At 41.9% G+C, this 25,287-nt stretch overlaps 1 protein-coding gene across 2 annotated transcripts in view; it reads left to right on the top strand.

Annotated features, from left to right (window-relative positions):
• Positions 1-24,676, top strand: part of LOC121557773 (eukaryotic translation initiation factor 4E type 2) — a 35,373-nt gene extending 10,697 nt beyond the window's left edge. The window contains exons 2-9 of one of the 2 annotated variants that reach the window (XM_045219008.1): positions 1,150-1,234; positions 7,994-8,021; positions 8,295-8,429; positions 8,539-8,643; positions 15,854-15,902; positions 16,572-16,675; positions 23,638-23,774; positions 24,583-24,676. In XM_045219008.1, coding sequence (XP_045074943.1) covers positions 1,158-1,234; positions 7,994-8,021; positions 8,295-8,429; positions 8,539-8,643; positions 15,854-15,902; positions 16,572-16,675; positions 23,638-23,774; positions 24,583-24,622 — 675 coding nt within the window. In that variant the 5' untranslated portion in view covers positions 1,150-1,157 and the 3' untranslated portion in view covers positions 24,623-24,676. The remainder of the gene's footprint in view (positions 1-1,149; positions 1,235-7,993; positions 8,022-8,294; positions 8,430-8,538; positions 8,644-15,853; positions 15,903-16,571; positions 16,676-23,637; positions 23,775-24,582) is intronic. The other variant, XM_045219009.1, reaches the window with a different exon arrangement.
• Positions 24,677-25,287: the final 611 nt, after the last annotated feature.

Below are 25,287 nucleotides of genomic sequence, written 5' to 3'. Positions count from 1 at the left end.
CTAATGGGATCTAGCTAATGTGTGGTAGTTAGTCAACATGTATTGCTTCTGACACATGCCATGATCCTCCTTGCTTTACATCTGACAGATATAGCTACCATAGACTGCTAGATGATAATGGGTTATGATAATTGCAGTTTTTAGTTCATTATCTAGCTATATGTGTAAAACTGACAATCTGGTTGTAAAATGCACCATTTTAGCTAGCTAACCAACAAGCTAAGAAGCTAGCTACTGTAGCTAGCTTGACACTCAGTAACGTTAGCTTACCATGTTTTCAGGACACTTCGACATTCCTCTTGCCAATCCCGTCTCTCGTTCTTCTTCCAGGTTCAAAACGTTATGGCTGTAGACAGTCTATTGTCAAAAACCAGCCACGTGTTACACGGCCACCTGGCGCAGTCAATGTCTGTGTTCCAAAGCCGTTCACCGGCACAGCAGCATCGCTTTTATCTCAAATTTCCAATGTCGAATATAAAAGTGACATGATATTGATAAATTTATGCGCTACAAATGATTGTTTTGTTTAGGATGTGAAACATTTAATGAAAATATAAATGTAGAACGAACTGTGCGTCTTTAGTGTTTCCCCGGTAACAATAACTACTGAGCACAGGGCTTGAAATCACTGCCCCAGTTTAAAAACCGTCTTCGCCTAATCCTAACCCTAATCGTAATCCTAACCCTAATCGTAATCCTAACCCTAATCGTAATCCTAATCGTAATCCTAACCCTAATCGTAATCCTAACCCTAATCGTAATCCTAATCGTAATCCTAACCCTAATCGTAATCGTAATCCTAATTTTTCCAAATGATCAATGAAGAAAACCCAAAACGAGGAACCACTGCTACCCATAGTCACAACCACTGCTACCCATAGTCACAACCACTGCTACCCATAGTCACAACCACTGCTACCCAAGTCTTGACAGATTCTCGCCGTTTACATGTGAATCTGTCCATGAGAGATTATAATCCATGTCTCAAGATTTAAAGATCCTTCTTTAACCTGTCTCCTCCCCTTCATCTACACTGATTTGAAGTGGATTTAATAAGTGACATCAAGGGATCATATCTTTCACCTAGATTCACCTGGTCTGTCTGTCATGGAAAGAGCATCATGTTCAGTGTATATTCTCTCCCCCCAGTCTGAAAGATGAAGACCCAGAGGATCAGGATGAGACTGTCTGTAACCGGGATGAAGACTGCGCCATCAACAACAATCGACGCAAGGTACGCAACACACACACTAAAAACACCATCACACACACTAAAAACACCATCACACACACTAACAACACCATCACACACACTAACAACACCATCACACACCCTAAAAACACCATCACACATACAGTGAATACCAAATCAGCCCATTGCCCCTACCTCCGTTTTCACGTGTTGCTGACGAAAAATCAGAGGATGGCTTGTCCTGCCGGCAAGACCTGTTTTTAGGGAGGGAGAGATCACATTTACATACAGTGGGGAAAAAAAGTATTTAGTCAGCCACCAATTGTGCAAGTTCTCCCACTTAAAAAGATGAGAGAGGCCTGTAATTTTCATCATAGGTACACGTCAACTATGACAGACAAAATGAGAAAAAAAAATCCAGAAAATCACATTGTTGGATTTTTAATGAATTTATTTGCAAATTATGGTGGAAAATAAGTATTTGGTCAATAACAAAAGTTTCTCAATACTTTGTTATATACCCTTTGTTGGCAATGACACAGGTCAAACGTTTTCTGTAAGTCTTCACAAGGTTTTCACACACTGTTGCTGGTATTTTGGCCCATTCCTCCATGCAGATCTCCTCTAGAGCAGTGATGTTTTGGGGCTGTCGCTGGGCAACACGGACTTTCAACTCCCTCCAAAGATTTTCTATGGGGTTGAGATCTGGAGACTGGCTAGGCCACTCCAGGACCTTGAAATGCTTCTTACGAAGCCACTCCTTCGTTGCCCGGGCGGTGTGTTTGGGATCCTTGTCATGCTGAAAGACCCAGCCACGTTTCATCTTCAATGCCCTTGCTGATGGAAGGAGGTTTTCACTCAAAATCTCACGATACATGGCCCCATTCATTCATTTCCTTTACACGGATCAGTCGTACGGGTCCCTTTGCAGAAAAACAGCCCCAAAGCATGATGTTTCCACCCCCATGCTTCACAGTAGGTATGGTGTTCTTTGGATGCAACTCAGCATTCTTTGTCCTCCAAACACGACGAGTTGAGTTTTTACCAAAAAGTTCTATTTTGGTTTCATCTGACCATATGACATTCTCCCAATCCTCTTCTGGATCATCCAAATGCACTCTAGCAAACTTCAGACAGGCCTGGACATGTACTGGCTTAAGCAGGGGGACACGTCTGGCACTGCAGGATTTGAGTCCCTGGCGGCGTAGTGTGTTACTGATGGTAGGCTTTGTTACTTTGGTCCCAGCTCTCTGCAGGTCATTCACTAGGTCCCCCCGTGTGGTTCTGGGATTTTTGCTCACCGTTCTTGTGATCATTTTGACACCACGGGGTGAGATCCAGATCGAGGGAGATTATCAGTGGTCTTGTATGTCTTCCATTTCCTAATAATTGCTCCCACAGTTGATTTCTTCAAACCAAGCTGCTTACCTATTGCAGATTCAGTCTTCCCAACCTGGTGCAGGTCTACAATTTTGTTTCTGGTGTCCTTTGACAGCTCTTTGGTCTTGGCCATAGTGGAGTTAGGGTTAGTGTGACTGTTTGAGGTTGTGGACAGGTGTCTTTTATACTGATAACAAGTTCAAACAGGTGCCATTAATACAGGTAACGAGTGGAGGACAGAGGAGCCTCTTAAAGAAGAAGTTACAGGTCTGTGAGAGCCAGAAATCTTGCTTGTTTGTAGGTGACCAAATACTTATTTTCCACCATAATTTGCAAATAAATTCATTAAAAATCCACACCTGGATTGTACAATATTTGCACATTCAAGTTGGTTGTTGATCATTGCTATACAGCCATTTTCAAGTCTTACCATAGATTTTCAAGCGTATTTAAGTCAACTGTAACTAGGCCACTCAGGAACATTTAATCATCTTGGTAAGCAACTCCATTGTATATTTGGCCTTGTGTTTTCGGTTATTGTCCTGCTGAAAGGTGAATTTGTCTCAGTGTCTGGTGGACAGCAGACTGAACCAGGGTTTCCTCTAGTCTCCCAGTGTCTGGTGGACAGCAGACTGAACCAGGGTTTCCTCTAGTCTCCCAGTGTCTGGTGGACAGCAGACTGAACCAGGGTTTCCTCTAGTCTCCCAGTGTCTGGTGGACAGCAGACTGAACCAGGGTTTCCTCTAGTCTCCCAGTGTCTGGTGAACAGCAGACTGAACCAGGGTTTCCTCTAGTCTCCCAGTGTCTGGTGGACAGCAGACTGAACCAGGGTTTCCTCTAGTCTCCCAGTGTCTGGTGGACAGCAGACTGAACCAGGGTTTCCTCTAGTCTCCCAGTGTCTGGTGGACAGCAGACTGAACCAGGGTTTCCTCTAGTCTCCCAGTGTCTGGTGGAAAGCAGACTGAACCAGGGTTTCCTCTAGTCTCCCAGTGTCTGGTGGACAGCAGACTGAACCAGGGTTTCCTCTAGTCTCCCAGTGTCTGGTGGACAGCAGACTGAACCAGGGTTTCCTCTAGTCTCCCAGTGTCTGGTGGACAGCAGACTGAACCAGGGTTTCCTCTAGTCTCCCAGTGTCTGGTGGACAGCAGACTGAACCAGGGTTTCCTCTAGTCTCCCAGTGTCTGGTGGACAGCAGACTGAACCAGGGTTTCCTCTAGTCTCCCAGTGTCTGGTGGACAGCAGACTGAACCAGGGTTTCCTCTAGTCTCCCAGTGTCTGGTGGACAGCAGACTGAACCAGGGTTTCCTCTAGTCTCCCAGTGTCTGGTGGACAGCAGACTGAACCAGGGTTTCCTCTAGTCTCCCAGTGTCTGGTGGACAGCAGACTGAACCAGGGTTTCCTCTAGTCTCCCAGTGTCTGGTGGACAGCAGACTGAACCAGGGTTTCCTCTAGTCTCCCAGTGTCTGGTGGACAGCAGACTGAACCAGGGTTTCCTCTAGTCTCCCAGTGTCTGGTGGACAGCAGACTGAACCAGGGTTTCCTCTAGTCTCCCAGTGTCTGGTGGACAGCAGACTGAACCAGGGTTTCCTCTAGTCTCCCAGTGTCTGGTGGACAGCAGACTGAACCAGGGTTTCCTCTAGTCTCCCAGTGTCTGGTGGACAGCAGACTGAACCAGGGTTTCCTCTAGTCTCCCAGTGTCTGGTGGACAGCAGACTGAACCAGGGTTTCCTCTAGTCTCCCAGTGTCTGGTGGACAGCAGACTGAACCAGGGTTTCCTCTAGTCTCCCAGTGTCTGGTGGACAGCAGACTGAACCAGGGTTTCCTCTAGTCTCCCAGTGTCTGGTGGACAGCAGACTGAACCAGGGTTTCCTCTAGTCTCCCAGTGTCTGGTGGACAGCAGACTGAACCAGGGTTTCCTCTAGTCTCCCAGTGTCTGGTGGACAGCAGACTGAACCAGGGTTTCCTCTAGTCTCCCAGTGTCTGGTGGACAGCAGACTGAACCAGGGTTTCCTCTAGTCTCCCAGTGTCTGGTGGACAGCAGACTGAACCAGGGTTTCCTCTAGTCTCCCAGTGTCTGGGGGGAAGGCAGACTGAACCAGGGTTTCCTCTAGTCTCCCAGTGTCTGGTGGACAGCAGACTGAACCAGGGTTTCCTCTAGTCTCCCAGTGTCTGGTGGACAGCAGACTGAACCAGGGTTTCCTCTAGTCTCCCAGTGTCTGGTGGACAGCAGACTGAACCAGGGTTTCCTCTAGTCTCCCAGTGTCTGGTGGACAGCAGACTGAACCAGGGTTTCCTCTAGTCTCCCAGTGTCTGGTGGACAGCAGACTGAACATAAATATTCCCTGTCCTTCCAATGACAAGCCCATAACACAGTGGCGGTCAGTGATTTATTTAAAAAAAAATATATATATAATTATGAGCATAGCCTTATTTCTATTACAGCATATTGGATGACTGTCATTCATCTTCCATTCACCCAGTTCAATGTAACATTGATAGGTTTAGGCTACTACATGATACTCTAATGTTCCCTGTACCCATCATGAGGTTGCTACAACCTAGCCTATGAAAAGTTTACAACGTAGGTGCACAGGTCAAGATAATTTTGAGTAATCAAGGTGACAGTGACACATTCAATACCACTTTGCACACTCTTGCCTGCATCTAGCTGATCTAGGTTGTAATCAACCGTTTCTATTGGACACGTGTTAATAAACCCGCTACAATCAGTCGAAAAAACCTTTCCAAGCCAAACGTTCATATCATGACTGCTAATCGCTACACACAGCCTACATCGTAGTCACCATAGCTACTAGAACTAAGGCGTTAGTAAACCCGCTACAATCATGCAGTCAGCAAGCAGTTTATCAGTTACACTGGCGGGCCCCAGTGGCAATAAATTAATACAACCAAAAGCTTTCCTTGACTTGGAAGAGTTCCAGTGCTGGATAGCCATAGCCAGCTAGCTAGCATAGCATTCTTCTCTGTTTGAGCCGGGTGTATGAGTAGGCTAAACTAGCTAGCTGCATTTGCTAGCTAAGTGAAATTGAGAAAAAATACAACCAAATATAGCTAGCTCTCTCTCTCTTGCTCCTCCTTAATTTTGGAAGAATTTGTTCAAAACTGTTCAACTTTTGTCTTTCTCTGAGTCAACTAATTACCACATCTTATGCACTGCAGTTCAATACTAGATTCATTCTCTGATCTTTTGATTAGGTGGAAAACATGTCAGTTCATGCTGCAAGAGCTCTGATACAGTGGCTTGTGAAAGTATTCACCCCCCTTGGCATTTTTCCTATTTTGTTGCCTTACAACCTGGAATTTAAATAGATTTTGGGGGGGGGTTGTATCATTTGATTTACACTACTTTGAAGATGCAAAATATTTTTTTGTGTGAAACAAACAAGAAATAAGACAAGAAACAGAACAATTGAGCGTGCATAACTATTCATCCCCCCCAAAGTCAATACTTTGTAGAGCCACCTTTTGCAGCAATTACTGCTGCAAGTCTCTTGGGGTATGTCTCTATAAGCATGGCACATCTAGCCACTGGGATTTTTGCCCATTCTTCAAGGCAAAACTGCTCCAGCTCCTTCAAGTTGGATTGGTTCCGCTGGTGTACAGCAATCTTTAAGTCATACCACAGATTCTCAATTGGATTGAGGTCTGGGCTTTGACTAGGCCATTCCAAGAAATTTAAATGTTTCCTCTTAAACCACTCGAGTGTTGCTTTAGCAGTATGCTTAGGGTCATTGTCCTGCTGGAAGGTGAACCTCCGTCCCAGTCTCAAATTTCTGGAAGACTGAAACAGGTTTCCCTCAAGAATTTCCCTGTATTTAGCGCCATCCATCATTCCTTCAATTCTGACCAGTTTCCCAGTCCCTGCCGATGGAAAAACATGGTGTTCTCGGGGTGATGAGAGGTGTTGGGTTTGCACCAGACATAGCGTTTTCCTTGATGACCGAAAAGCTCAATTTTAGTCTCATCCGACCAGAGTACCTTCTTCCATATGTTTGGGGAGTCTCCCACATGCCTGATGGATTTTTTTCTGGCCACTCTTCCGTAAAATCCAGGTCTGTGGAGTGTACGGCTTAAAGTGGTCCTTTGGACAGATACTCCAATCTCCGCTGTGGAGCTTTGCAGCTCCTTCAGGGTTATCTTTGGTCTCTTTGTTGCCTCTGATTAATGCCCTCCTTGCCTGGTCCGTGAGTTTTGGTGGGCGGCCCTCTCTTGGCAGGTTTGTTGTGGTGCCATATTATTTCCATTTATTTATAATGGATTTAATGGTGCTCTTTTTTTCTATTTTTTTTTTTACCCAACCCTGATCTGTACTTCTCCACAACTTTGTCCCTGACCGCTTGCTTGGTGGTGCCCCTTGCTTAGTGGTGTTGCAGACTCTGGGGCCTTTCAGAACAGGTGTGTGTGTATATATACTGAGATCATGTGACAGATCATGTGACACGTAGGTTGCACACAGGTGCACTTTAACTAATTATGTGACTTCTGAAGGTAATTGGTTGCACCAGATCTTATTTAGGGGGCTTCATAGCAAAGGGGGTGAATACATATGCACGTACCACTTTTCCGTTATTTATTTTTTAGAATTTTTTGAAACATGTTATTTTTTTCATTTCACTTCACCAATTTTGATTATTTTGTGTATGTCAATTACATGAAATCCAAATAAAAATCCATTTCAATTACAGGTTGTAATGCAACAAAGTAGGAAAAACGCCAAGGGGGATGAATACTTTTGTAAGGCACTGTAGGTTGGAGGATGTCCTCCAGAAGTTGTCATAATTACTGTGTAAGTCTATGGAAGGGGGTGAGAACCATGAGCCTCCTAGGTTTTGTATTGAAGTCAATGTACCCAGAGGAGGACAAAACCTAGCTGTCCTCCGGCTCCACCGTGGTTCTACCCTAAAGAGTGCTGTATATATTTAGTATGAAATCCCCTTCCTCCTCTGAGGAGCCTACAATGCCATCACCATGCTTGAAAATATGGAGTGGTACTCAGTGATGTTGGATTTGCCCCAAACATAACGCTTTGTATTCAGGACATAAAGTTAATTTCTATGCCTCATTTTTTTCAGTTTTACTTTAGTGCCTTTTTGCAAACAGGATGCATGTTTTGCAATATTTTTATTCCGTACAATTCAAGTCTCCAACCATGTATATATTTTTCATTTCATTGTATGTATTTTCGGTAATCCAACCTGCAAAATGTGCTAATTGCCAACAAGTCTATCTGAAAGAAATGCAATATAATAATATACCTCATCTGTTCTTCATTTTGTTTTGTTTTGTTATTTTTCTTTAGTCATTTAGCAGACGCTCTTATCCAGAGCGATTTACAGTTAGTGAGTGCATACAGTTTCATACATAAATATCATGATAACCAAGCATAACTCTAAATTCTAGAACTGGCATCACTGACGGACTTGACCAGGTAGGAACAAATGGGATTCATCCCCCTCCATCCCTCCCTCCCTCCCCCCTCCCTCCCTCCTCCCTCCCTCCCTCCCTCCCTCCCTCCCTCCCTCCCTCCCTCCCTCCCTCCCTCCCTCCCTCCCTCCCTCCATCCCTCCATCAGTCTGTCTGTGCTCATCTATCCTATTTTCCCTCTAACTTGAACCCAAATGATTGAATCAGATTTTCTCCTTGCAGATGAATCCTGTGTAACCTGTTCTAACTAATGGCTCATATACTGACTGTGTGTTAGACGGTGAGTCCTGCAGCAGGCGAACATCCTCTACAGTATAACTACTCCTTGTGGTATTCTCGGAGGACTCCGTCCCGGCCCGCCAACACACAGAGTTATGAACAGAACATCAGACAGATCGGCACGGTCGCCTCGGTCAGTACATATCATATACACACAGCACTGTGTTAAATATGTGGTTGATAGGGTTAGGATGTGACCAGCTGATTGGTTGATGTTATCTTGTGCTGTGATTGGTTGACAGGTGGAACAGTTCTGGAAGTTTTACAGTCACCTGATCCGACCGGGAGATCTGACTGGCCACTCCGACTTCCACCTGTTTAAAGAGGGAATCAAACCCATGTGGGAGGTAACATATTATTATTATTATGTATTATATATAGGTAGTGTTATAGAGGGAATCAAACCCATGTGGGAGGTAACATATTATTATTATATATAGGTAGTGTTATAGAGGGAATCAAACCCATGTGGGAGGTAACATATTATTATTATATATTATATATAGGTAGTGTTATAGAGGGAATCAAACCCATGTGGGAGGTAACATTATTATTATTATTATTATTATTATTATTATTATTATATATAGGTAGTGTTATATAGGGAATCAAACCCATGTGGGAGGTAACATATTATTATTGTCAGTAGCTGAGTGTAGATGCGGTGAGGAAATCAAGCGCAGGAAACACGGGCGTTCGTCAACAGACTTTAGTTAACAAAATGCAGCACCAAACAGGCGAACAGCCAACCCAACCGGGAGGCAAAATACAAATTACGCACAACACACACAGTGCGTAAAATGAAGATAGCGCACACAGTGCGGACTCTCGGAAAACAACAAACACGAGAGTAAATACAAAAAGAGCAACAGCTTGACAATACCACATAACACCTGCCCCCACACACGAAAACTAAATAGGCAACCAAATCAAACACTAACAAGGGACAGGTGTACAAACAGACAAAACCAAACAAACATGAAACATCGAACGGTGGCAGCTAGTACTCCGGGGACGACGACCGCCGAAGCCTGCCCGAACAAGGAGGAGGAGCAGCCTCGGCCGAAACGTGACAATTATTATATAGAGGTAGTGTTATATAGGGAATCAAACCCATGTGGGAGGTAACATATTATTATTATATAGAGGTAGTGTTATATAGGGAATCAAACCCATGTGGGAGGTAACATATTATTATTATATATTATATATAGGTAGTGTTATATAGGGAATCAAACCCATGTGGGAGGTAACATATTATTATATATTATATATAGGTAGTGTTATAGAGGGAATCAAACCCATGTGGGAGGTAACATATTATTATTATTATTATTATATATTATATATAGGTAGTGTTATATAGGGAATCAAACCCATGTGGGAGGTAACATATTATTATTATATATAGGTAGTGTTATATAGGGAATCAAACCCATGTGGGAGGTAACATATTATTATTATATATTATATATAGGTAGTGTTATATAGGGAATCAAACCCATGTGGGAGGTAACATATTATTATTAAATATTATATATAGGTAGTGTTATATAGGGAATCAAACCCATGTGGGAGGTAACATATTATTATTATATATAGGTAGTGTTATAGAGGGAATCAAACCCATGTGGGAGGTAACATATTATTATTATATAGAGGTAGTGTTATATAGGGAATCAAACCCATGTGGGAGGTAACATATTATTATTATATATTATATATAGGTAGTGTTATATAGGGAATCAAACCCATGTGGGAGGTAACATATTATTATATATTATATATAGGTAGTGTTATAGAGGGAATCAAACCCATGTGGGAGGTAACATATTATTATTATATATTATATAGAGGTAGTGTTATATAGGGAATCAAACCCATGTGGGAGGTAACATATTATTATTATATATAGGTAGTGTTATATAGGGAATCAAACCCATGTGGGAGGTAACATATTATTATTATTATTATTATTATTATTATTATATATAGGTAGTGTTATAGAGGGAATCAAACCCATGTGGGAGGTAACATATTATTATTATATATTATATATAGGTAGTGTTATAGAGGGAATCAAACCCATGTGGGAGGTAACATATTATTATTATATATTATATATAGGTAGTGTTATAGAGGGAATCAAACCCATGTGGGAGGTAACATATTATAAATAGGTAGTGTTATATAGGGAATCAAACCCATGTGGGAGGTAACATATTATTATATAGAGGTAGTGTTATAGAGGGAATCAAACCCATGTGGGAGGTAACATATTATTATTATATATTATATATAGGTAGTGTTATATAGGGAATCAAACCCATGTGGGAGGTAACATATTATTATTATATATTATATATAGGTAGTGTTATAGAGGGAATCAAACCCATGTGGGAGGTAACATATTATTATTCTATATTATATATAGGTAGTGTTATATAGGGAATCAAACCCATGTGGGAGGTAACATATTATTATTATATATTATATATAGGTAGTGTTATATAGTGAATCAAACCCATGTGGGAGGTAACATATTATTATTATTATTATATATAGGTAGTGTTATAGAGGGAATCAAACCCATGTGGGAGGTAACTTATTATTATTATATATTATATATAGGTAGTGTTATAGAGGGAATCAAACCCATGTGGGAGGTAACATATTATTATTATTATATATTATATATAGGTAGTGTTATATAGGGAATCAAACCCATGTGGGAGGTAAAATATTATTATTATTATATATTATATATAGGTAGTGTTATAGAGGGAATCAAACCCATGTGGGAGGTAACATATTATTATTATTATTATTATTATTATTATATATTATATATAGGTAGTGTTATAGAGGGAATCAAACCCATGTGGGAGGTAACATATTATTATTATATATAGGTAGTGTTATATAGGGAATCAAACCCATGTGGGAGGTAACTTATTATTATTATTATATATTATATATAGGTAGTGTTATAGAGGGAATCAAACCCATGTGGGAGGTAACATATTATTATTATATATTATATATAGGTAGTGTTATAGAGAGAATCAAACCCATGTGGGAGGTAACATATTATTATTATTATATATAGGTAGTGTTAAAGAGGGAATCAAACCCATGTGGGAGGTAACTTATTATTATTATTATTATTATTATATATAGGTAGTGTTATAGAGGGAATCAAACCCATGTGGGAGGTAACATTATTATTATTATTATTATATATTATATATAGGTAGTGTTATAGAGGGAATCAAACCCATGTGGGAGGTAACATATTATTATTATTATATATAGGTAGTGTTATAGAGGGAATCAAACCCATGTGGGAGGTAACATATTATTATTATTATATATAGGTAGTGTTATATAGGGAATCAAACCCATGTGGGAGGTAACATATTATTATTATTATATATTATATATAGGTAGTGTTATAGAGGGAATCAAACCCATGTGGGAGGTAACATATTATTATATATTATATAGAGGTAGTGTTATATAGGGAATCAAACCCATGTGGGAGGTAACATATTATTATTATATATTATATATAGGTAGTGTTATATAGGGAATCAAACCCATGTGGGAGGTAACATATTATTATTATTATATATAGGTAGTGTTATAGAGGGAATCAAACCCATGTGGGAGGTAACATATTATTATTATATATTATATATAGGTAGTGTTATAGAGGGAATCAAACCCATGTGGGAGGTAACATATTATTATTATATATTATAAATAGGTAGTGTTATATAGGGAATCAAACCCATGTGGGAGGTAACATATTATTATTATATATTATATATAGGTAGTGTTATATAGGGAATCAAACCCATGTGGGAGGTAACATATTATTATTATATATAGGTAGTGTTATAGAGGGAATCAAACCCATGTGGGAGGTAACATATTATTATTATATATTATATATAGGTAGTGTTATATAGGGAATCAAACCCATGTGGGAGGTAACATATTATTATTATATATTATATATAGGTAGTGTTATAGAGGGAATCAAACCCATGTGGGAGGTAACATATTATTATTATTATATATAGGTAGTGTTATAGAGGGAATCAAACCCATGTGGGAGGTAACATATTATTATTATTATATATTATAAATAGGTAGTGTTATATAGGGAATCAAACCCATGTGGGAGGTAACATATTATTATTATTATATATAGGTAGTGTTATATAGGGAATCAAACCCATGTGGGAGGTAACATATTATTATTATATATAGGTAGTGTTATAGAGGGAATCAAACCCATGTGGGAGGTAACATATTATTATTATTATTATTATTATTATTATTATTATATATTATATATAGGTAGTGTTATATAGGGAGTCAAACCCATGTGGGAGGTAACATATTATTATTATTATTATATATAGGTAGTGTTAAAGAGGGAATCAAACCCATGTGGGAGGTAACTTATTATTATTATTATTATTATTATATATAGGTAGTGTTATAGAGGGAATCAAACCCATGTGGGAGGTAACATATTATTATTATTATATATTATATATAGGTAGTGTTATAGAGGGAATCAAACCCATGTGGGAGGTAACATATTATTATTATTATATATAGGTAGTGTTATAGAGGGAATCAAACCCATGTGGGAGGTAACATATTATTATTATTATATATAGGTAGTGTTAAAGAGGGAATCAAACCCATGTGGGAGGTAACTTATTATTATTATTATTATTATTATTATATATAGGTAGTGTTATAGAGGGAATCAAACCCATGTGGGAGGTAACATATTATTATTATTATATATTATATATAGGTAGTGTTATAGAGGGAATCAAACCCATGTGGGAGGTAACATTATTATTATTATTATTATTATATATAGGTAGTGTTATAGAGGGAATCAAACCCATGTGGGAGGTAACATATTATTATTATTATATATAGGTAGTGTTATATAGGGAATCAAACCCATGTGGGAGGTAACATATTATTATTATATATTATATATAGGTAGTGTTATAGAGGGAATCAAACCCATGTGGGAGGTAACATATTATTATATATTATATAGAGGTAGTGTTATATAGGGAATCAAACCCATGTGGGAGGTAACATATTATTATTATATATTATATATAGGTAGTGTTATATAGGGAATCAAACCCATGTGGGAGGTAACATATTATTATTATATATAGGTAGTGTTATAGAGGGAATCAAACCCATGTGGGAGGTAACATATTATTATTATTATTATATAGGTAGTGTTATAGAGGGAATCAAACCCATGTGGGAGGTAACATATTATTATTATATATAGGCAGTGTTATATAGGGAATCAAACCCATGTAGGAGGTAACATATTATTATTATATATAGGTAGTGTTATAGAGGGAATCAAACCCATGTGGGAGGTAACATATTATTATTATTATTATTATTATTATATATAGGTAGTGTTATAGAGGGAATCAAACCCATGTGGGAGGTAACATATTATTATTATATATTATATATAGGTAGTGTTATATAGGGAATCAAACCCATGTGGGAGGTAACATATTATTATTATTATTATTATATATAGGTAGTGTTATAGAGGGAATCAAACCCATGTGGGAGGTAACATATTATTATTATTATATATAGGTAGTGTTATAGAGGGAATCAAACCCATGTGGGAGGTAACATATTATTATTATATATTATAAATAGGTAGTGTTATATAGGGAATCAAACCCATGTGGGAGGTAACATATTATTATTATATTTTATAAATAGGTAGTGTTATATAGGGAATCAAACCCATGTGGGAGGTAACATATTATTATTATATATTATATATAGGTAGTGTTATATAGGGAATCAAACCCATGTGGGAGGTAACATATTATTATTATGATTATATATAGGTAGTGTTATAGAGCGAATCAAACCCATGTGGGAGGTAACATATTATTATTATATATAGGTAGTGTTATAGAGGGAATCAAACCCATGTGGGAGGTAACATATTATTATTATATAGAGGTAGTGTAATAGAGGGAATCAAACCCATGTGGGAGGTAACATATTATTATTATATATTATATATAGGTAGTGTTATATAGGGAGTCAAACCCATGTGGGAGGTAACATATTATTATTATTATTATTATTATTATATATAGGTAGTGTTATATAGGGAATCAAACCCATGTGGGAGGTAACATATTATTATTATGATTATATATAGGTAGTGTTATAGAGGGAATCAAACCCATGTGGGAGGTAACATATTATTATTATTATATATAGGTAGTGTTATATAGGGAATCAAACCCATGTGGGAGGTAACATATTATTATTATGATTATATATAGGTAGTGTTATAGAGCGAATCAAACCCATGTGGGAGGTAACATATTATTATTATATATTATAAATAGGTAGTGTTATATAGGGAATCAAACCCATGTGGGAGGTAACATATTATTATTATATATTATAAATAGGTAGTGTTATATAGGGAATCAAACCCATGTGGGAGGTAACATATTATTATTATATATTATATATAGGTAGTGTTATAGAGGGAATCAAACCCATGTGGGAGGTAACATATTATTATTATATATTATATATAGGTAGTGTTATAGAGGGAATCAAACCCATGTGGGAGGTAACATATTATTATTATATATTATATATAGGTAGTGTTATAGAGGGAATCAAACCCATGTGGGAGGTAACATATTATTATTATTATATGGAGGTAGTGTAATAGAGGGAATCAAACCCATGTGGGAGGTAACATATTATTATTATATATTATAAATAGGTAGTGTTATATAGGGAATCAAACCCATGTGGGAGGTAACATATTATTATTATTATATATAGGTAGTGTTAAAGAGGGAATCAAACCCATGTGGGAGGTAACATATTATTATTATGATTATATATAGGTAGTGTTATATAGGGAATCAAACCCATGTGGGAGGTAACATATTATTATTATTATTATATATAGGTAGTGTTAGAGGGAATCAAACCCATGTGGGAGGTAACATATTATTATTATTATTATTATTATATATAGGTAGTGTTATATAGGGAATCAAACCCATGTGGGAGGTAACATATTATTATTATTATTATTATTATTATTATTATATATAGGTAGTGTTATATAGGGAATCAAACCCATGTGGGAGGTAACATATTATTATATATAGGTAGTGTTATATAGGGAATCAAACCCATGTGGGAGGTAACTTATTATTATTATATATTATATATAGGTAGTGTTATAGAGGGAATCAAACCCATGTGGGAGGTAACATTATTATTATATATTATATATTATATATAGGTAGTGTTATAGAGGGTTTGGAGATCTGACTGGCTACCCTGACTTCCACCTGTTTTAATGAGGGAATCAAACCCGTGTGTGTAAGATGGTGAGTCCCATCAGCATGATGGCATCCCATCCAGTATAACCATAGCTTTTGGTGTTCACGGTGTGTGTGTGTGTGTGTAACCCTCCAGGATGAAGCTAATAAGAACGGTGGGAAGTGGATCATTAGGCTGCGGAAAGGTCTGTAGTTGTTCATATTATTATTAGGGCAAGGCTGCATAACCTGTTCATTTTGCCCCTCATCTTGCCTTTTACCGTTCTCTTTAACTCCCTTTAAAGGGAGACTTTGGTTCTCTAAACCTCCCTTTAAAGGTAGACCTCACATCAACACATACTGGAGAAGTTACTGGATAGCTACGGTGGCTAGCTTAGCAACGATCTAGTCACATCAACACATACTGGACGAGTTACTGGATAGCTACAGTGGCTAGCTTAGCTAACGAACTAGCTACGTCACATCAACAGATACTGGACGAGTTACTGGATAGCTACGATGGCTAGCTTAGCAACGATCTAGCTACGTCACATCAACACATACTGGAGGAGTTACTGGATAGCTACAGTGGCTAGCTTAGCTAACGAACTAGCTACGTCACAACACATACTGGAGGAGTTTCTGGATAGCTACAGTGGCTAGCTTCGCTAACGATCTAGCTACGTCGGTTTAGGGGACATGCGTGGTTCTGGTACCGATTCCGACCATCATTCTGGCCTATAAATCGATCTGTGGACACCGTAGATCAAAATGGCTTGGATTGAGCGGTAGCCCTGGTCCCATGGAGACAGGAGTATGTCTACTCTGCCTGTGTGAAACAGGATGTGAAATCTGACTCTACTTGTTGTTGACAGGTCTGGCCAGCAGGTTCTGGGAGAACATTATTCTGGCCATGTTGGGAGAACAGTTCATGGTGGGAGAGGAGATCTGTGGAGTGGTGGTCTCTATACGCTTCCAGGTACATACATACATACATACATACATACATACATACATACATACATACAGTACCAGTCAAAAGTTTGGACACACCTACTCATTCAAGGGTTTTTCTTTATTTTTGACTATTTTTTACATTGTATAATAATAATGAAGACATCAAAACTATTAAATAAAACAAGGAATCATGTAGTAACCAAAAAAGTGTTCAACAAATCAAAATATATTATATACAGTGGGGGGAAAAAAGTATTTAGTCAGCCACCAATTGTGCAAGTTCTCCCACTTAAAAAGGTGAGAGAGGGTTAGGGTTAGGGTTATCTTTTATACTGATAACAAGTTCAAACAGGTGCCATTAATACAGGTAACGAGTGGAGGACAGAGTAGCCTCTTAAAGAAGAAGTTACAGGTCTGTGAGAGCCAGAAATCTTGCTTGTTTGTAGGTGACCAAATACTTATTTTCCACCATAATTTGCAAATAAATTCATTAAAAATCCTACAATGTGATTTTCTGGATTTTTTTTTCTCATTTTGTCTGTCATAGTTGACGTGTATCTATGATGAAAATTACAGGCCTCTCATCTTTTTAAGTGGAAGAACTTGCACAATTGGTGGCTGACTAAATACTTTTTCCCCCCACTGTATTAGTAGCCACCCTTTGCCTTGATGACAGCTTTGCACACTCTTGGCATTCTCTCAACCAGCTTCACCTGGAATGCTTTTCCAATGGTCTTGAAGGAGTTCCCACATATGCTGAGCACTTGTTGGCTGCTTTTCCTTCACGCTGCGGTCCAACTCATCCCAAACCATCTCAATTGGGTTGAGTTTGGGTGATTATGGAGGCCAGGTCATCTGATGCAGCACTCCATCACTCTCCTTCTTGGTCAAATAGCCCTTACACAGCCTGGAGATGTGTTTTGGGTCATTGTCCTGTTGAAAAACAAATGATAGTCCCACTAAGCCCAAACCAGATGGGATGGCATATCGCTGCATAATGCTGTGGTAGCCATGCTGGATAAGTGTGCCTTGAATTCTAAATAAATCACAGACAGTGTCACCAGCAAAGCACCCACACACCATAACACCACCTCCTCCATGCTTCACGGTGGGAACTACACATGCAGAGTTCATCCGTTCTCCTACTCTGCGTCTCACAAAGACATAGCGGTTGGAACCAAAAATCACAAATTTGGACTCATCAGACCAAAGGACAGATTTCCACCGGTCTAATGTCCATTGCTCGTGTTTCTTGGCCCAAGCAAGTCTCATCTTCTTATTGGTGTCCTTTAGTAGTGGTTTCTTTGCAGCAATTCGACCATGAAGGCCTGATTAACACAGTCTCCTCTGAACAGTTGATGTTGAGATGTGTCTGTGACTTGAACTGTGAAGCATTTATTTTCACTTCTCCAGCCTCATCTTCAGCTTTTTACCGAAACAGGAAACCCTTTGTTATATTTTCTACTGTTGATCGACTCTTTAAGGGCACTGATAGTGTTTAGCTTGTCACTGATTTACGATAGTGTGACAGCTTGCTGATGAAGTTGTAGACATGTTCACTTGCCAGCAGTCAGTCCGTAGGTTAATTCAGCATGTTTTCAAAGCACCAATTGCTACATAAACGTTGTGACTCGATACTGCACTGACTCGATACTGCACTGACTCGATACTGCACTGACTCGATACTGCACTGACTCGAGTCGGGGGAGAACAGGCAGTTGCTGCTTTATTAAAACTTCTTCATTATGATAGATAGCTACTGTAGTGACATTTTAATTAGGTAGCTAGCTTATTGAAGGAACATTGCATTTATTGTTGCATTAGCTGATTTTAACTTTCGTTTCATATGAAGTGGCTGGCTCAGGTTTACGGCTGGTAATGGAAAACTGTGTGTACATTAAACGTCAGAAATATCGCTCCTTCAAGCACTAAACTCTTTAGTTAGATGTAATGCTGTGCGAATAAGACCTCGGCAAAAACTTAAATGTATTACAGATTTCTTGATTTATGTTTGTATTTGCATTTATGAGGGATCCCCATTAGTTCCTGCCAAGGCAGCGGCTATTCTTCCTGGGGTTTATTATGGATCCCCATTAGTTCCTGCCAAGGCAGCAGCTACTCTTCCTGGGGTTTATTATGGATCCCCATTAGTTCCTGCCAAGGCAGCAGCTACTCTTCCTGGGGTTTATTATGGATCCCCATTAGTTCCTGCCAAGGCAGCAGCTACTCTTCCCTGGGGTTTATTATGGATCCCCATTAGTTCCTGCCAAGGCATCAGCTACTCTTCCTGGGGTTTATTATGGATCCCCATTAGTTCCTGCCAAGGCAGCAGCTACTCTTCCTGGGGTTTATTATGGATCCCCATTAGTTCCTGCCTAGGCAGCAGCTACTCTTCCTGGGGTTTATTATGGATCCCCATTAGTTCCTGCCTAGGCAGCAGCTACTCTTCCTGGGGTTTATTATGGATCCCCATTAGTTCCTGCCAAGGCAGCAGCTACTCTTCCTGGGGTTTATTATGGATCCCCATTAGTTCCTGCCAAGGCAGCAGCTACTCTTCCTGGGGTTTATTATGGATCCCCATTAGTTCCTGCCAAGGCAGCAGCTACTCTTCTTGAGGTTTATTATGTATCCCCATTAGTTCCTGCCAAGGCAGAAGCTACTCTTCCTGGGGTTTATTATGGATCCCCATTAGTTCCTGCCAAGGCAGCAGCTACTCTTCCTGGGGTTTATTATGGATCCCCATTAGTTCCTGCCTAGGCAGCAGCTACTCTTCCTGGGGTTTATTATGGATCCCCATTAGTTCCTGCCGAGGCAGCAGCTACTCTTCCTGGGGTTTATTATGGATCTCCATTAGTTCCTGCCAAGGCAGCAGCTACTCTTCCTGGGGTTTATTATGGATCCCCATTAGTTCCTGCCAAGGCAGCAGCTACTCTTCCCTGGGGTTTATTATGGATCCCCATTAGTTCCTGCCAAGGCATCAGCTACTCTTCCTGGGGTTTATTATGGATCCCCATTAGTTCCTGCCAAGGCAGCAGCTACTCTTCCTGGGGTTTATTATGGATCCCCATTAGTTCCTGCCCAAGCAGCAGCTACTCTTCCTGGGGTTTATTATGGATCCCCATTAGTTCCTGCCAAGGCAGCAGCTACTCTTCCTGGGGTTTATTATGGATCCCCATTAGTTCCTGCCAAGGCAGCAGCTACTCTTCCTGGGGTTTATTATGGATCCCCATTAGTTCCTGCCAAGGCAGCAGCTACTCTTCCTGGGGTTTATTATGGATCCCCATTAGTTCCTGCCAAGGCAGCAGCTACTCTTCCTGGGGTTTATTATGGATCCCCATTAGTTCCTGCCAAGGCAGCAGCTACTCTTCCTGGGGTTTATTATGGATCCCCATTAGTTCCTGCCTAGGCAGCAGCTACTCTTCCTGGGGTTTATTATGGATCCCCATTAGTTCCTGCCAAGGCAGCAGCTACTCTTCCTGGGGTTTATTATGGATCCCCATTAGTTAATGCCAAGGCAGCAGCTACTCTTCCTGGGGTTTATTATGGATCCCCATTAGTTCCTGCCAAGGCAGCAGCTACTCTTCTTGAGGTTTATTATGTATCCCCATTAGTTCCTGCCAAGGCAGAAGCTACTCTTCCTGGGGTTTATTATGGATCCCCATTAGTTCCTGCCAAGGCAGCAGCTACTCTTCCTGGGGTTTATTATGGATCCCCATTAGTTCCTGCCTAGGCAGCAGCTACTCTTCCTGGGGTTTATTATGGATCCCCATTAGTTCCTGCCGAGGCAGCAGCTACTCTTCCTGGGGTTTATTATGGATCTCCATTAGTTCCTGCCAAGGCAGCAGCTACTCTTCCTGGGGTTTATTATGGATCCCCATTAGTTCCTGCCAAGGCAGCAGCTACTCTTCCCTGGGGTTTATTATGGATCCCCATTAGTTCCTGCCAAGGCATCAGCTACTCTTCCTGGGGTTTATTATGGATCCCCATTAGTTCCTGCCAAGGCAGCAGCTACTCTTCCTGGGGTTTATTATGGATCCCCATTAGTTCCTGCCTAAGCAGCAGCTACTCTTCCTGGGGGTTTATTATGGATCCCCATTAGTTCCTGCCAAGGCAGCAGCTACTCTTCCTGGGGTTTATTATGGATCCCCATTAGTTCCTGCCAAGGCAGCAGCTACTCTTCCTGGGGTTTATTATGGATCCCCATTAGTTCCTGCCAAGGCAGCAGCTACTCTTCCTGGGGTTTATTATGGATCCCCATTAGTTCCTGCCAAGGCAGCAGCTACTCTTCCTGGGGTTTATTATGTATCCCCATTAGTTCCTGCCAAGGCAGCAGCTACTCTTCCTGGGGTTTATTATGGATCCCCATTAGTTCCTGCCAAGGCAGCAGCTACTCTTCCTGGGGTCCAAACACATTAAGGCACTTACATTACACATAAAACAAAAGATAACCTTTTTTTAAATACACTAACTGTAAGTCGCTCTGGATAAGAGCGTCTGCTAAATCACTGAAATGTAAATCATATAACATTATTACAATGTACGTGTGTGTGTAGATCGACTATTTTTGAGGGCAAAGTAGTTGTAACTATGTTGTCTCTAGGTCACACGCTGAGATTTGTGGAAAGAAATTTGTGGGAAGGATTTGACAAATGTAAACATTTTCTTAACATTATTTAAAAGTTTACAAAAAAATCATAAATTGACTTGAGTTCACAATTCAGATGTGGTTCGGCGGTTGACCGCTAGGGGGCAATGCAGCTCAATCTACCGCAGTCCTGGCTATCGGTGGTCACTAGTTACCACAGCCACAAAGTCATAAAACCCACCTATTTTTACAATTTCTCTTCTTAAAATGTGATTTTTAAGCCTAACCGTAACATTAACCACACTGCTAACCTTATGCCTAAACCAAACCTTTAAGATCAAAAATAACATCTCACGCCGTCCCTTATCTGCACTGCTGCAAGCAACGGGTTGGGTCTCACTCCGTCTCCCTTTCAGCACTGCTGCAAGCAACGGGTTGGGTCTCACTCCGTCCCTTATCTGCACTGCTGCAAGCAACGGGTTGGGTCTCACTCCGTCCCTTATCTGCACTGCTGCAAGCAACGGGTTGGGTCTCACTCTGTCCCTTATCTGCACTGCTGCAAGCAACGGGTTGGGTCTCACTCCGTCTCCCTTTCAGCACTGCTGCAAGCAACGGGTTGGGTCTCACTCCGTCTCCCTTTCAGCACTGCTGCAAGCAACGGGTTGGGTCTCACTCCGTCTCCCTTTCAGCACTGCTGCAAGCAACGGGTTGGGTCTCACGCCGTCTCCCTTTCAGCACTGCTGCAAGCAACGGGTTGGATCTCACTCTGTCCCTTATCTGCACTGCTGCAAGCAACGGGTTGGGTCTCACTCCGTCCCTTATCTGCACTGCTGCAAGCAACGGGTTGGGTCTCACTCTGTCCCTTATCAACGGGTTGGGTCTCACTCCGTCCCTTATCTGCACTGCTGCAAGCAACGGGTTGGGTCTCACTCTGTCCCTTATCTGCACTGCTGCAAGCAACGGGTTGGGTCTCACTCCGTCCGCACTGCTGCAAGCAACGGGTTGGGTCTCACTCCGTCCGCACTGCTGCAAGCAACGGGTTGGGTCTCACTCCGTCCCTTATCCACACTGCTGCAAGCAACGGGTTGGGTCTCACGCCGTCTCCCTTTCAGCACTGCTGCAAGCAACGGGTTGGGTCTCACTCCGTCTCCCTTTCAGCACTGCTGCAAGCAACGGGTTGGGTCTCACTCTGTCCCTTATCTGCACTGCTGCAAGCAACGGGTTGGGTCTCACTCCGTCTCCCTTTCAGCACTGCTGCAAGCAACGGGTTGGGTCTCACTCCGTCTCCCTTTCAGCACTGCTGCAAGCAACGGGTTGGGTCTCACTCCGTCTCCCTTTCAGCACTGCTGCAAGCAACGGGTTGGGTCTCACGCCGTCTCCCTTTCAGCACTGCTGCAAGCAACGGGTTGGATCTCACTCTGTCCCTTATCTGCACTGCTGCAAGCAACGGGTTGGGTCTCACTCCGTCCCTTATCTGCACTGCTGCAAGCAACGGGTTGGGTCTCACTCTGTCCCTTATCAACGGGTTGGGTCTCACTCCGTCCCTTATCTGCACTGCTGCAAGCAACGGGTTGGGTCTCACTCTGTCCCTTATCTGCACTGCTGCAAGCAACGGGTTGGGTCTCACTCCGTCCGCACTGCTGCAAGCAACGGGTTGGGTCTCACTCCGTCCGCACTGCTGCAAGCAACGGGTTGGGTCTCACTCCGTCCCTTATCCACACTGCTGCAAGCAACGGGTTGGGTCTCACGCCGTCTCCCTTTCAGCACTGCTGCAAGCAACGGGTTGGGTCTCACGCCGTCCCTTATCAACGGGTTGGGTCTCACGCCGTCTCCCTTTCAGCACCTGTACTGCCACTCTAGTTCAATTCCACCTCACTAAGTTAATATTTCATCACTTTCTCATTTAACTCAAAGTATTGCCATACAGGACTTCCATGATGTCGCTTCCCTGTCTCACTCTGTCATTTTTGCAACTGTTAACAATGCTGACGTGCAGAACACTTTATATCCAAATAATTGTAAAGATTCAGATCTCCTCCTACTTACAGTATTTGTTCAATTTAATTTTATGCTAGTGGCCTGTTAGTGGTAGTTTTGGGATAACTGCACTGGAATAAAAAGGTTTTCGGTTAGGGAGTAAACGTTAACAATCCCAAATTCGTTTAAACATTTAAACGTCACACCCCTACTGCTAAGGGCACAAAATTGACAAAGGATTCCCACTCGAAGAGGCCCCTGAAGGGCCACAGTGGAGCCCTCGATGACTCGGCAACTAGCATTTGAGATTGACTCAAGAAATGCACATATCGAGTGCTCGAAGTGGTCAGTGTTTGGTTTGAGATTCAGCCACACTCACTCACAAACTCACTCGTGTGTGTGTACTGTGTCTCTCTCTCTAGGAAGACATCCTGTCTATATGGAATAAGACTGCCAGCGATCAGGTGACGACATCTAGAATCCGAGACACTCTTCGACGCGTCCTGAACCTCCCACCTAACACCATCATGGAGTACAAAACACACAACGACAGCCTCAAGTACGATTCACACAAGATACACACTCCCACCTAACACCATCATGGAGTACAAAACACACAACGACAGCCTCAAGTACGATTCACACAAGATACACACTCCCACCTAACACCATCATGGAGTACAAAACACACAACGACAGCCTCAAGTACGATTCACACAAGATACACACTCCCACCCTAACACCATCATGGAGTACAAAACACACAACGACAGCCTCAAGTACGATTCACACAAGATACACACTCCCACCCTAACACCATCATGGAGTACAAAACACACAACGACAGCCTCAAGTACGATTCACACAAGATACACACTCCCACCTAACACCATCATGAAGTACAAAACACACAACGACAGCCTCAAGTACGATTCACACAAGATACACACTCCCACCTAACACCATCATGGAGTACAAAACACACAACGACAGCCTCAAGTACGATTCACCCAAGATACACACTCCCACCTAACACCATCATGGAGTACAAAACACACAACGACAGCCTCAAGTACGATTCACCCAAGATACACACTCCCACCTAACACCATCATGGAGTACAAAACACACAACGACAGCCTCAAGTACGATTCACCCAAGATACACACTCCCACCTAACACCATCATGGAGTACAAAACACACAACGACAGCCTCAAGTACGATTCACACAAGATACACACTCCCACCTAACACCATCATGGACACAACTTGGACACACAATGACCACTTACTGTGTTTTTTGTTGTCTCTATGGATAATTCTGTTTATTGATCTCTCTCTCTCTCTCTGTGTGTTTTCTTCTTAGGGATAATTCCAGCTTTCGCAACACAAAGATCACCCTGTGAAGAGATGGAGAGCAGGCAAGAGGAGGAGGGAGAGACAGGAGAGGAGGGAGGAGGGGGGAGGGAGAGAGACAGGAGGGAGGGAGGAGGGGGAGAGGAGAGAGACAGAAGGAGGGAGGAGAGGGGGGAGGAAGGAGGAGGAGGAGGGGAGAGACAGGAGGGAGGGAGGAGGGGGGGAGAGGAGAGAGACAGAAGGAGGGAGGAGAGGGGGGAGTGAAGGAGGAGGAGGAGGGAGAGAGACAGGAGGGAGGGAGGGAGGAGGGGGGAGAGGAGAGAGACAGGAGGGAGGAGAGGGGGGAGTGAAGGAGGAGGAGGAGGGGGAGAGACAGGAGGGAGGGAGGAGGGGGGAGAGGAGAGAGACAGAAGGAGGGAGGAGAGGGGGAGTGAAGGAGGAGGAGGAGGGGGAGAGAAACGGGAGGGGGGGGGAGAGGAGAGAGACAGAAGGAGGGAGGAGAGGGGGGAGGAAGGAGGAGGAGGAGGGGGAGAGACAGGAGAGGAGGGAGGAGGGGGGAGAGGAGGAGGAGGAGGAGGGGAAGAGACAGGAGGGAGGGGTGGAGGGGGGGAGAGGAGAGAGACGGAAGGAGGGAGGAGAGGGGGAGGGAGGAGGAGGGGGAGAGGAGAGGAGGGAGGGAGGAGGGGGGGAGAGAGAGACGGAAGACGGAAGGAGG

Source organism: Coregonus clupeaformis, unplaced genomic scaffold (genome assembly GCF_020615455.1).
Source record: "Coregonus clupeaformis isolate EN_2021a unplaced genomic scaffold, ASM2061545v1 scaf1972, whole genome shotgun sequence".
Lineage (NCBI taxonomy): Eukaryota > Metazoa > Chordata > Actinopteri > Salmoniformes > Salmonidae > Coregonus > Coregonus clupeaformis.
Note: the sequence above shows the minus strand (reverse complement) of the source record. Positions and strands in the feature narration are given on the sequence as shown.